At 46.4% G+C, this 13071-nt stretch overlaps 1 protein-coding gene across 4 annotated transcripts in view; it reads right to left on the bottom strand.

Annotated features, from left to right (window-relative positions):
* The window catches only part of ZMIZ1 (zinc finger MIZ-type containing 1), a 565771-nt gene that overhangs the window by 55567 nt on the left and 497133 nt on the right, over window positions 1-13071 (bottom strand). For all 4 annotated transcript variants that reach the window (XM_060241000.1, XM_060241003.1, XM_060241002.1 and 1 more), the window contains 4 exons: window positions 10517-10804; window positions 7681-7863; window positions 4619-4793; window positions 1462-1648 (listed from right to left, as the gene is read on the bottom strand). In XM_060241000.1, coding sequence (XP_060096983.1) covers window positions 1462-1648; window positions 4619-4793; window positions 7681-7863; window positions 10517-10804 — 833 coding nt within the window. The remainder of the gene's footprint in view (window positions 1-1461; window positions 1649-4618; window positions 4794-7680; window positions 7864-10516; window positions 10805-13071) is intronic.

Here is a 13071-nt window from a genome sequence, read left to right on the forward strand (position 1 = left end):
TATGAAAAGTTCTGAGCACCAAATCTCAAAAAGGACATTGCAGATCTGGGAAAAAAATACAGAGGAGGGAAACCAAATTATTAGGGAGTTTGAGCCCCTTCCTTATGAGGAAAGGTTGAAGAGTCTGGGACTTTTCAGTTTAGAAAAGAGATGACTGGGGGGGGGGGGGGCATGACAGAGGTTTATAAAACCTCTGTCATGGGGTGAAGAGAGTTGACAAAGAGAAGTTTTTCTCCCTCTTCTAAAAGACTAGAACCCCAAGGGCATCCTGTGAAGCTGATGGGCAGAAGGTTCAGGATGGACAAAAGGAAATACTATTTTACACGGAGAGTGATTAAAAGGTGGAATTCCCTGCCAGAGGATGTAGTGAGGGCCTCAGGAATAAACATCTTTAAAAGGGGATCAGATAGATTCATGGAGGAGAGGACTATCAATGGCTACTAGCCATGGTGACTGAGGGGATCCTCCATATTCAGTGACACTAAACCCCTGAACCCCAGAGCCAGGAGGCAGCCTTCAGGGGAAGGCCTCGGCCTCTCTGCCCTGTTGCCGGGCTCCCAGAGGAACTGGATGGCCACTATGTGAGGCAGGATGCTGGCCTAGATGGGCCACTGGTGTGATCCAGCAGGGCTCTTCTTATGTTCACATACGCTATTTCTAGGAAACACCAGGAACTGTGTGGTTTTATCATAGAGTTTCTGGCAACTCCCAGAGGTACCTTGTGTCACTTCAAGATTTTTGCTGGAAGTGATGTAACTCCTCAGCTGCCATCACAGCCCATCCCCCTCCACTTCCCCACCCACTACTTGCCAGCAGCACTGCTTGGCAACCCTATCTGCCCATGATCTTGCCAATTCCGCGTGCAGAAATATGCTAGCCCTAACTGGCCCCCCAGTGTACGTGACATAACATTAAGGATACAGATTGCTTGTCTGTTCTCTAAGGAGAACGCACTTATGTCCCCGCGGCAATCTTGATTTCTGCTTAAAGTGCGGAGCCCCTCTCAGCTGTTCCCCATCCTAGCATTCAGATTCTGGGGCTAGTCCAACCTTAGTCACTGAGCTGCTGCTATGATGACTGTTTGATAACATTGTTTTATCGCCAACCCGATGGATAGCAGGTTATGTGACAAGTGAGATTACAGCAGCTGTCACGGAAGCCATTAGAAGCCAGAGTCATCCTTTAGATGAAACTTAATTTGGAAACCTTCGCTGCTCTTTTGTTTCTCTAGTGGTTACTCAAAGGATTGTGACACCAGAGAGGGGATTTGCAGATCATTATGCCTTGTGCTTCTGGGCAGGGGGGAGGGTCCATGCACCTTTCAAGAGAATTGAATACTACGTGTGTTGCTAAATGTCCTTATTACAATGTGAAACACATGACTGCCTTCCACCCTCCCTGCCATGGAAAGAGAATATTTTGCCTTAAATCCCCCCCGCCATGGCATACTGAGAAACCTACCTCCACATTAGCGTCTGGTGGACGGTGGGCCGTAGGTGGAAAACGTGGTTGCTGACTGCCAGGTTGTGTTCCAGCCGGAAGGGCTCTAAGACAACCCCGTCTCTCACAGGGAACGTCAGGCGCAGCTCATCGTTGTGGTTGGCTGGGATCGAAGAGGGAGAGAAAGTGTGAACTTTCCCTTTAGCATCTGCAGTGTGATAACAATGCATAGATTTGTACCAGACAAGGGTCATATGGTTCGCGGGTCTTTGGCTGGGCTGATTTTAGGGCGGCCAGATCCAGTTTCCTTCATACACTTTTGTAGGGGATGTGGAGAACACCGCTAGCCCTTTTGGGCAGAATGCTATGCATGGAAATGACTTCCAGAGGATGGCATTCAGCTGTTGGGTCTACCAAGAAGTGAATCTACTGTGATAACTTTTGAGAGAGCTAAAAACAGTAAGCAAAGACCACTGCATTCAAAGCATAACCAAGGGTCGCGTCTGAGTTCCTCATCTCTGTCAGTTATCTACAAACTGTTCTATAGAGTGCCATGCAGGGATATTTTTCCCACATCCTTCAGATACTGAAAAAAAGTACGCTTATTAAAAAAGGCCACCCTGTCCGAAACAATCTTGACATTTATCCTTTTCTTGGTCATTCATCCTTTTCTGGAATATAAAGTTCTCCTAAATGCATCACAGAGGGTAAACCCGCATTTCTGTACTGATCAGAGATGTACACCCAGTCCTAAAGCCCTGTTGTCTACTAGATTTTTATTTTAAATTTTCAGTAAGGGTACAGAAGGGAAAAAAGGGGAGTAGGGAAAAGGGGAGAAACATATATTAAATAAGCTTTGTTATAATTACCCAGAAACACAATATATGGGCAGTTTTACTAATATGAACACTGAAGATATTAGCATAGTGTATGGAAGATATTAGCATAGTAACATGAATATATTTCATGAGAAAATGTGTGTGTGTGTATAATGTAACATATCATGTATAAAATATGTATAGTGTAATATGCCATGGCTATTTAAAAGTCCAATATAACCTCCTATTAAAGCCTTTATCTATAGTCTATAATATTCTCTTACTTTCTTAACTTTGTTATCCTATCTTAACCTCATAATGGCCATTATAAAGTTTTCATATTAGCATTTGTTATATTTTTTTTAAATAGTCACAACTAGAACCCATGAGATTTAGAACTACCAAGCTACTTACCCAATCCTAAACCCGTTGAATGTAGCTGTATGATAGCTGTGTCTTTTGGAAACACATGCTTTGCATTCACAGCTTACATTAGGGGCAGAGCTTTTTTTTGAGCAGGGAGGCCCAGGAACGCAGTTCTGGCTGGCTGGGCATCAGGGGGTGTGGCTAAATATGCCAAGTGTGTTCCTGCTGGGCTTTTTCTACAAAAAAGCCCTATGTGAAACAATGGTAACATCAGGGGGTGTGGCCTGCTATTCAAATGAGTTCCTGTTGTTTTTTTCCTACAAAAAAAGGCCCTGACTAGGGGTCTCCAACACAGTGACAACATCTCTGATCTTTCGTGGTGCCCACCAAGTGCTCTTAGAAAATGTGTGTGGCTAGGTGAAGTTTTAGCCCAGCTGGCCTTCTGATTGGCTATGCAGATTAAGAGGCATTCTGTTAAACAGAGCTTCTGCTTCAAATGTTGACATGTCACCTCCCATAGCAGACATTTTGTGGCTGCACCCACCACCCTGTGTTAGAATTCCAAAGGTGCCCACAGGCTCAAAAAGATTAGGGACTCTTGCCTTAGATTTTAACATAAACACTAAAATATCTTAGATGCACCCTAGAGATGTTATGTACGAAGACCCAAATGCTGAAACTGTTGTTTGCATGTAAATAAATAAATACAAATACTCATAATCTGCTATCTGTACACAAGTGGACCACAGGTACATAAAGCTAATCTACCAGAAATAATGGCGTGAGGGAGTATTTTCTACTCTTCCATAAATTGTAGAGTTTATTGTTGATCAGCTCCAGAGCTGGCTGGCGATGGATCACTGGGCCTGAGCCTCAAAGGGAGTTAATTGCTTGAACTTCTATCTCACATCTCCTTTTTATGATGTGCACAGTGCGTTGCTATATTTTGCTTTTATTGCCGCTAGGGGTGTCAAAGCTAGAAGAGGACCTAGACCTCTCTGGAAGAGACAAATCAGCATTCATGAACATCACAGATTAGAACACAGGGCACAAGCACTAGCTCCCCCCTCCCCCTCACAAAGCAACAGCCAAACAGAACTGTGAGGCAGCTGAGTGGCGGGAAAGCAGCTGCCAGCTTCCAGGACACCTGTGGATTCAGGTGGGCAGCCACGGTGCTCTGAAGCAGCAGAACAAAGTTTGATTCCAGGGGCACCTTTAAGGCCAACAGAGTTTAATTCTGGGTTCATGTGCAGGCACGCTTCCGTTGATTGAAGAAGTGGCACACACACAAAAGCTTATACCCAGAATTAAACTTGGCTGGCCTTAAAGCTGCCCCTGGACTCAAATTTCATTCTGCTTCTGCGTCTGTTTCACATGGAGCTTACTCAATTTCACCAGCTCTTCACTTCACAGGCAAAAGTGAACAGCCATTCCACAATTATTCAGATGTGTGATCCCTCAGGGCCAGGGAAGCTCCAAATAATGGTGAGATCTCCCAGCCTGATTATTTACTTCCCTGAAGAGTGAAGAACAGACAGGGCAAGAGAGAAGTAGTCAGCAAGTCTTTCTGAGCACAAAAATAACATCTGGAGAGGTCTGTTTCATTCACTGAAAGCAAACACAGGCATCTATTTAGGGAACGGGAAAGAACTTAAGACTCAAAGCGTGCCATCCTGCCAATGAAGGACACTTGGGGATATTATAAAAAAATGTTTACAGTGCACGCTTCCTAATTCTGATTAGCTCTACCCAGCTAAGCCTCACTGATTTCAGTGAGACTTCTATCCAGGTAAGTATGACTCTGCTTTTCCAGTTCTGTCAAAATTTCATAGATTTGCTGGTCACTCCAGGCCTCAATTGGCAATCAGCACTTCTGTCAAGGATGCAGCAATCAAGGAGCTATTTAAAAAGTGTCATTTTTATGACACGCAATTTGTGAAGAAGAGAAAGCTGGGCCAGTAAAGGACTTCAAGGACACTTCATGCGTTACTCACTTGGAGGTGGCGGTAAAGCGTTGATATTTGGCTTAATGTCAGGCGGGAATGGCGGTTTGACATCCTGATTAGGGGACAGGTATGGAGGAATACTGCTCCCTGGAGTCATAGGCGGTGTGGGGTTTCCCGGAACAGGTGAGTGAGGGTAGTTTGCCACAGGAACAGGCCTTGATGGCTGCAAAAGAGGAATCACAGTTCAGAAGACACGAGAGAAAAAAGAGGTCCTGCAAATGTCCTGCCACTGTAGAAGATGGGCTAAAACTCTGAACAGCCTCCACACAAAACAGCTCTGCTGACAGGGGGCGGGAGGGTTACAGCTTTTCCCTTCACCTGCAGCAGACCTCCGACTTCCTTCTTATGCTGTTCCTGGAGTCCTCTGTTCTCCTGAGGCAACCTTTCGGGGCATTTCGGGCTGCCAGGCAGCTGGAGAAATCCCAGTCTGCTCATGGAACTTCCTTCCATCAGGAGAAACCTTTGTGCAGGATGCAACTCACAATAACAACAGATGAAGTCGGGCAGACTTGTATGACTTGTGCTTCACCAAGCCAGACAGACTATCGACGGTGTATGGCAGCTCAGATTCCTGACTCGGGTATCTACCTGGATCTCCAACAATAGGAGGATGGTGGAAGTTACCAGTCACTTGTTACCATGTGTGGCTGGTGGGCTGTCTTTAGCCTGGAGCATCATTTGTAAAAGGCTAATGCATGAGGTTTACTGTTGTGAACTCTGGGTTTGGAAATTCTTGGCGATTTGGAGGTGGAGCCTAGAGATGGTGGGATTTCGGAAGGACCTCAACTGGGTAGAATGCCATAGAATGTCACTATCAACCATTATCTCCATGGGAACTGATCTCTATAGCCTGGAGATCAATTATAATTCTGAGAGATATCCAGGCCTCACTTGAAGATTGAGAACCCTGCTGGAATTCTATAATGTGAGAACACTGCAAGTTCCTTCCAAGAAAGCATTAAAATTGCTTGGAATGTTATTGCAAATCACCCATTCACATTTTCTACAAATCATTTAGGAAACAGGAAGGGAAAGAAACAAAGCCAGTCTGATGGAAGAGCAACATAGGATATGGAATGTGAGGCTGCCACAGAAAATGGTGGCCCTGTGTTAAGTTCTCCCCTTTCCCCTTGTGATTGAAATTTGCCTTGATCTTGTTACCCTGAGCATTTTTCACCCCATCAGCATCATCCAACAACGTTGACCAAGGTAAGGAAATATTAATATATAACCCAATTATGTCAGAAAGTGGGGGTATGTTGTAATAACATGCAACAGAGAGGAGAACCGAACACAGGGCTACCATTTTTAGCAAGAGCACCGTTCCCTTTATATCGTGACTCTGTCCTGGGTGGTCTCCAACGGAGTTCTTGCTTAATCTCTGTTAAATTAGCAATTTCCTTTGTAGTACAGGCTTCATTGATGTGCACTACTGTAGCTAACTGCACAAACGGAGAGGGAACCCCTCCTTAAGCATTGTGGGGGGGAGGGGCTAGCCTCATCAGCTCTTTGTGGATAATTCTAGAGTCTACCCCTGATGGCAACAGTGTGAGGGACCCTCTGGCAGTGACCCCTGCCTTGCTCAGCACGGCCCTCTCATGGGAGTCTGCCATCACTACCTGGACACAGCTGGGAGGGGCTCTCTCCCACCTTGTATGCTCTATTTTGCAGGGGTCACAATGTCAAGTGGAGCACCCCAGCACGGCAACAGGTTCTGTTCCTTGATCAAGATAGGCCCTGGTAAGGAAGTGGAATGCATGGACTACTTTTTGATATCCTCAAGGCAAGCAATGGGAGGAAGACTCTCATGTGACCACACCCTATCTCCCAGGGTCTGTGGCTGCAGCACAGCTAGGGCATCTGCAGTGTGATCCCAATGCACAGATTTATACTGGACAACGGTCACATGGTTCACGAGTCTTTGGCTGGGCTGATTTTACATCTTATTCTAGCAACACGTTTCCTCATGAATCTTGGCCTCCCTGCCCCTTTTTCGTTTTGCTCATTGCGCTTTTAACACAACAAGAACTGTGTCTCTCTGAAGACACAAGAGGCTCCTTGCCCCGCTTGGGAAGGAGGGGCACAGGACTCTTCACGCCACGCACAGAGATGGAGGTGCGGGGGAGGCATCATTCTAACAAGCCTTGAATGACTTCTACTCCAACCAAGGCAGGTAACTTGACAGCCACAGCGTGATGCCTGTGACGTGCCACCAGAGGTAAAACACTCCTTCAGCCAGTTAATCACATCCAGTCACGCTGTGGCATGACACTTCATCTGCATACCGCTCAGCCTACATAGTAGGGGCTACTGTGTATTCTCCTAGCTTAATCTGAGATTCTCCTGTTATTGCTATATGCAGGCCTCAGATGCAGCAGGAGCTCACAAGAGCACAGCTCTTGAACCTTTCTGAGGGTTCCCCCTCCTCCTCCCCACCTACCTTCCTTGTCCATTGAATAGCAGGTGCAGCTGCATAACAATCCCTGGATTAGGAGAGAGGGCAGCCAGCCAGCCAGCCACCAGGGGCTTTGCCACGCCCCCAACAGCCCTCGTTAACCACTGGAGAAGCCCCCCCCCCTTTCTCCACTTCTTATGTGATTTCCGGCAGCAGGTGGCTTGCTGGCCTTCTGACCCACACATGGATCTCTAGCCAGCCCAAGCAGGCCTTGCTCACCTGGGGCTCTCCTTTTTTGCATGGGATTGCATTTGGTTAATGAGTTATGCTAATGAGCCCCACCACCTATTTTTCTACAAAACGACCCCTGGTTATATGCCTTTAAAACATTACTGAGCTGAGACTGTATGGCCGTCAGTACATTTAATGGACCCACAATGGGCAACATACAGTTAATGCTGAAGCAATACTTCCCTTTTGCAAACTGCAACAGAGCCAGCTATGCAAGTGGGGTTTAACTACAAGTTCTCTTTTCGGTTCAACTTTAATGGATCCATCCTACATATTTAAAGTCCTCAGAAGGGAGGATGCATACTTTGACGTAATTAATTCTCCTGGCCTTAAGAGATGGCCAGCGACACAAGATGCCACTCACCTTATAATACTGTCCCATGTTGACCGTTGGAGGAGGATATTGCCCTGTGTTTTGTTGGTTTGGCATCCTTTGTCCAGGGTAGTTGGGAGATGTGAGGGGTCTTGGAGGGTTGGGAGCTGGATACTGACCAGGCTGGGATGGAAACTGGCTATTTGGTCCATACTGCTGGTTTCCATAATTTGGCTGTTCGTAAATGAAATAAATACAATTTTAACATGCTGCCTCTAGTTGAATGCAACTGACCTTTAAATAGCATAAGAGACATTTTTTTTCAAACACAAGACCGAGAGTACAGCTAAAGGCAAGGGGGAGTTCCATTTATGACAATGCAAGGTATTGGAAAATATCCTTAAATCTCACCCATGAAACCTCTGGGGAGGATCTTAAGCTGAACCCTATCCTACTAAAGGCTGAAGCCCTTCTTCAGCACCAGGAAACTTCTTTCAGTTTGTAGCTGTTCCACTGGAAAAAGTCTCTGAATCAGCAGCACCTTTAAGACCAACAAAATTTTATTCAAAGTATTAGCTTTCATGCGCAAACACACTTCTCCAGTACGCTGGAGCGTTTTACCTCTGCTGGCCCATCTGAAATATGACATCGCTGACTTCCCGGCCAGCTGGAAGCTGCAGGACAGGACATGACATGACAGACTTTGTCTCTTGCTCTGCAATTGGGAGGTCTACATCATTTCAACATACTGTTGAAATACAATAAAGCAATTAGGATGGATACGTTGAAACCAATAGTTTCAACGTATCCATCCTAATTGCTTTATTGTTGATAATGTTGTAATCCGCCTTGAGCCCATTCATGGGACAGGCCAGAATACAAATCTATTTTTTTTAAGGAAAGCTTATTCCTTGGACAAAATCTTGTTTTAAAGGCGCTGCCGGACGCAAACTTTGTTCTGCTGCTGCAGACCAACACGGCTGCCCACCTGAATCTCTCCTTGGAGGATGGCTGGATTTACTACCAGGATTTAAATGTGCTTAGCTCTGACTGGAATGTTCCCATTAGAAATATGCAAGCATACCCTAACCGGGATAGCCCAGGCAAGCCGACTCTCTTCAGATCTTGGAAGCTAAGCAGGGCCGACTCTAGCAAGTACCTGGAGGGGAGACCTTCACGGAATACCAGGCCCAGGATGCAGAGGCAGGCAACAGAGCCCTCTCTGTCCAAGCCCCTGGAAGGGTTGCCAGAAGTCAACCATGACTTTCAGGCGTACACACACACACAAAATATCCAAAAAAGAGATAAAATAAATATGCAAGCATAACCTACTCAGCATTCATTATTCATTTTCAAATGCTGCAGGAAGAATGATTTCCACTGTAAAACGCATGTGCCTCTGAACAGCAGATCACATTCTGCAGACCTAAAGAACTGCAGTATTCAGTATTATGCTTATGGTGCCATCCCAGGCTGGGGTCCTCAGAATCCTACTCGCACTGATTCAGTGGGGCTCACTCCCAGGAAACTGTTCTTAGGACAGTTCTGTTAGTAATCCACAAAATGGAGTTCAAGCTAAAAATGCAACATTGCTGGGGAGTAGTTATCCAGTGTGCCAATCCAAATTTCTTTGATTTCCTTCCTTGGATATTTCTTGCGGTTCACAAAGTCTTGGAGAGTTAGGTTCCTCCTCTTCTAGCATTAAAGGGATAACCTGATTCGATAAAGGATGTTTTGTGGTGGAATAAACACACATGAAACTGCCTTCTACTGAATCAGGCCCTTGATCTGGTGAGAACCAGAGAGGATTGTGAGGAACTCCAAAGGGATCTGTTGAGGCTGGGTGAGTGGGCGTCAACGTGGCAGATGCGGTTCAATGTGGCCAAGTGCAAAGTAATGCACATTGGGGCCAAGAATCCCAGCTACAAATACAAGTTGATGGGGTGTGAACTGGCAGAGACTGACCATGAGAAAGATCTTGGGGTCGTGGTAGATAATTCACTGAAAATGTCAAGACAGTGTGCGTTTGCAATAAAAAAGGCCAACGCCATGCTGGGAATTATTAGGAAGGGAATTGAAAACAAATCAGCCAGTATCATAATGCCCCTGTATAAATCGATGGTGCGGTCTCATTTGGAGTACTGTGTGCAGTTCTGGTCGCCGCACCTCAAAAAGGATATTATAGCATTGGAGAAAGTCCAGAGAAGGGCAACTAGAATGATTAAAGGGCTGGAGCACTTTCCCTATGAAGAAAGGTTGAAACGCTTGGGACTTTTTAGCTTGGAGAAACGTCGACTGTGGGGTGACATGATAGAGGTTTACAAGATAATGCATGGGATGGAGAAAGTAGAGAAAGAAGTACTTTTCTCCCTTTCTCACAATACAAGAACTTGTGGGCATTCGATTAAATTGCTGAGCAGACAGGTTAAAACGGATAAAAGGAAGTACTTCTTCACCCAAAGGGTGATTAACATGTGGAATTCACTGCCACAGGAGGTGGTGGCGGCCACAAGTATAGCCACCTTCAAGAGGGGTTTAGATAAAAATATGGAACACAGGTCCATCAGTGGCTATTAGCCACAGTGTGTATATATAAAATTCTTTGCCACTGTGTGACACAGAGTGTTGGACTGGATGGGCCGTTGGCCTGATCCAACATGGCTTCTCTTATGTTCTTATGATCCATTGAAGTCAGTATTGCCTACTCAGTTAGCTGTCCAGAGACTCAGGCAGAGGTCTTTCACATCTGATCTTTTAATTGAAGATGCCTGGGATTAAACCTGGGATGTTCTCCCTGCAAAGCACCACTGAGCCACAGCTGGTTGCCACATGTCCATTTTACAAAGTCTATGGTCACTCCTGTTCGCAGAATCCTGCGGCTACTCACCTCTCCCGGATACGGTCTCTTCATGCCCTGCATGGGTAAAGACTGGGAGCGTGGGCCAGGGTAGGCTTGCTGGGGCATCCTTTGCCCATGGGTGAAGGGACTCATTCCAGGTGGCCTGGGCTGGTTCATGCCCATAGGGGGCCCGCTCATACTGGAAGGCGTCATGCCCGCTCCCATGGTGGCTGGGTTCATGCTGCCCGGCATGGAAGGCGGCCCACGAGGGCCAGGCTGGTTCATGAACTGGCTGTTGTACGCTTGAGTTGGACCCATCTGGAAAGAGGAACAAACCTTCAACAGAAGAAAAAAAAAGAATAAAATGCGACATGCATTTAAATGGGAGGGGGGACCAAGTTGATGGGGGGGGGGGCAGAGTTCAGATGAATCCCCCTTTGAATCAAGAGTCCGGAAACATCTGTGAAGTTCTCCCCTCCTCTCTCTCTCTTCTTTACATTGGCTTAAGAGAATTAGAAATGGTACTCTAAAGGAGAACGGGAAAGTAGGGAATCATTTTTATGTCACCCGTTTTCTGAGAAGCCCTGAAAAATCCTATATGAAGTGAGTGCCTGAAGCTTCTGAACAATAATGGGGCCAAATTAACTCATGCATTGCTTATGTTTGTGCGTTTCGTGCCCCACGGCACAAAAGTCAGAGAACCACCACCACGGCGGCTGATTTCATCAAAAGACATTAAAATGCAGCCATTTCTATTTCTGTGAGGTGGGCAGCCGGGAGAACAGCAGGCATGGAGAGCACGATACACCTGAAGGGTGAACCAAATTGGAGTAAGATTCTATTTATCTATGCGGATATTTGCACTCCACTTTTCATCATCACAACACATCTCACAACATCGTTCTCCTCTCCTCCATTCTATCCGCAGAACCCCGTGGAAAAGAGAGACGGAATAACTGGCCTTCCTTTGCCAGGCTGCCAGCAAAGTCTTGCTGTGGATAAGCTACCCCGGTGCAGACAACCCCTACACATGGGAGAGGGGGCATGAATGTACTGGCCTGGCACCACCCCGTCTCCTCCTGATTGCCTGGTTGTCTGCAGAGCATGGATGTGCAGAGAAAATGGCCATGCGACGCCCCCTCCCTGGGACCAGCAAGGTTCTGAAAGAAATGTAGCCGATCATGGGAGAAGGGATCAGTCCACAGCCTGTATGTGCAGTTACACTCTGCAGCCAGCCAGCCAGTTACGCCAACGTGCTTGCGCCTGATCTCGCTCCCCATGTGGTGAGTCAGTGTGGATGTGTGTATGCGTGGGATATCAATACAGGGTCATTCAGGCGGGTAGCCATGTTGATCTGAAGCAGCGGAACAAAGCTTGCGTTCGGTGGCGTCTTTAAGACCAACGAAGTTTTATTCTGGATAGAAGCTTTTAAAGAAGAGTGCATGCAGAATTAAGCTTTGCAGGTCACTACAATATTATAGCAGCATCATTCATATTTATACCCTTGAGCTCTTAACTAATTACTCATAGCGCAAAGTCTGAGTCCAGTGGCACCTTTAAGACCAACAAAGTGTGCATGCACACAGAAGCTTCTGCCCGGAATTAAAACTTTGTTGCTCTTAAAGCTGCTCCTGGACTTAATGTCAAGAACGGTTCTTGCCATGAGCACATCCATTTTGGTCCAGGCTGCTGTAACCACGATGATTTGCTTTGTTTAGTTGGCTTGCTTGCTAATCTGCTGTGCTATGTCTGTAACTCTGCACAAGTAACTTCCCACCCTGGGAATGTGGTACAACTAGCCGGTGAAGGTCAGCCGCCCAGAGACTTCTGCTTTTGAGACAAACCTGCTTCAGCCTGCACTGATAACAGAGGGGGGATGCTCTCATTGGTAGCGGGAAAGGTGCTCTGAGTTTCAGCTTGTAACCGTCTGGACCCAAGGTTATATCCGGATGGCTGAGCCTGGGGAGGTCCGTTTCACCAAGACTCAGTCTTGGAACTGTAACCTCTTCGTTTAACGAATAAACCTTATTTGATTACATCATGGAGGTGATCATAGATGGGGATTGTGCAGCACTTGACACTTAAACGTTGTTCTGTTGCCTCAGAACAACACGGGGCCTCATCTGAATCTAATCACTCATAGACATTTTCCTGGGCTGTACTGTGGGGGCTGAAGGGAAAGCAGCTGTGGCGGGAGCTGAGTTGTGAACTGGTCTTGACAGCAACATTTTTTTTTTCTGTGGTGCAGTTTTGTATACTGTGTGATCTGAAACCGAATAAAAGTGTTTGGTTAAATCAGATCTTTAAACCCATTGCCTTTTAAATCCCCCCTCCCCCCTCAGGTGATGCTGAAGTCAGTGAAGCACATTCCTCCTTTGTGAGGCATCAGCTGTATGAAGGAGGGGCATGGAGAGAAGGGAGGAGGAAGTGACTTGAAAACGCACCACTCTAGCTAAATGTAGCCGGAGCAGCTGGATGTTCTGTTGCTCTGTGCTTCTGCCTGCTTATGCCAGAGGCTAGGGAGAGGGGGTGGCACTACTGAACAACTGGGAATTGACATTTGACATCGTGGCAAACTGGCCAGTTTGAAACCACAGTTGAGC

The sequence above is a fragment of the Heteronotia binoei genome, chromosome 6, assembly GCF_032191835.1.
Source record: "Heteronotia binoei isolate CCM8104 ecotype False Entrance Well chromosome 6, APGP_CSIRO_Hbin_v1, whole genome shotgun sequence".
In the NCBI taxonomy this organism is placed as follows: domain Eukaryota; kingdom Metazoa; phylum Chordata; class Lepidosauria; order Squamata; family Gekkonidae; genus Heteronotia; species Heteronotia binoei.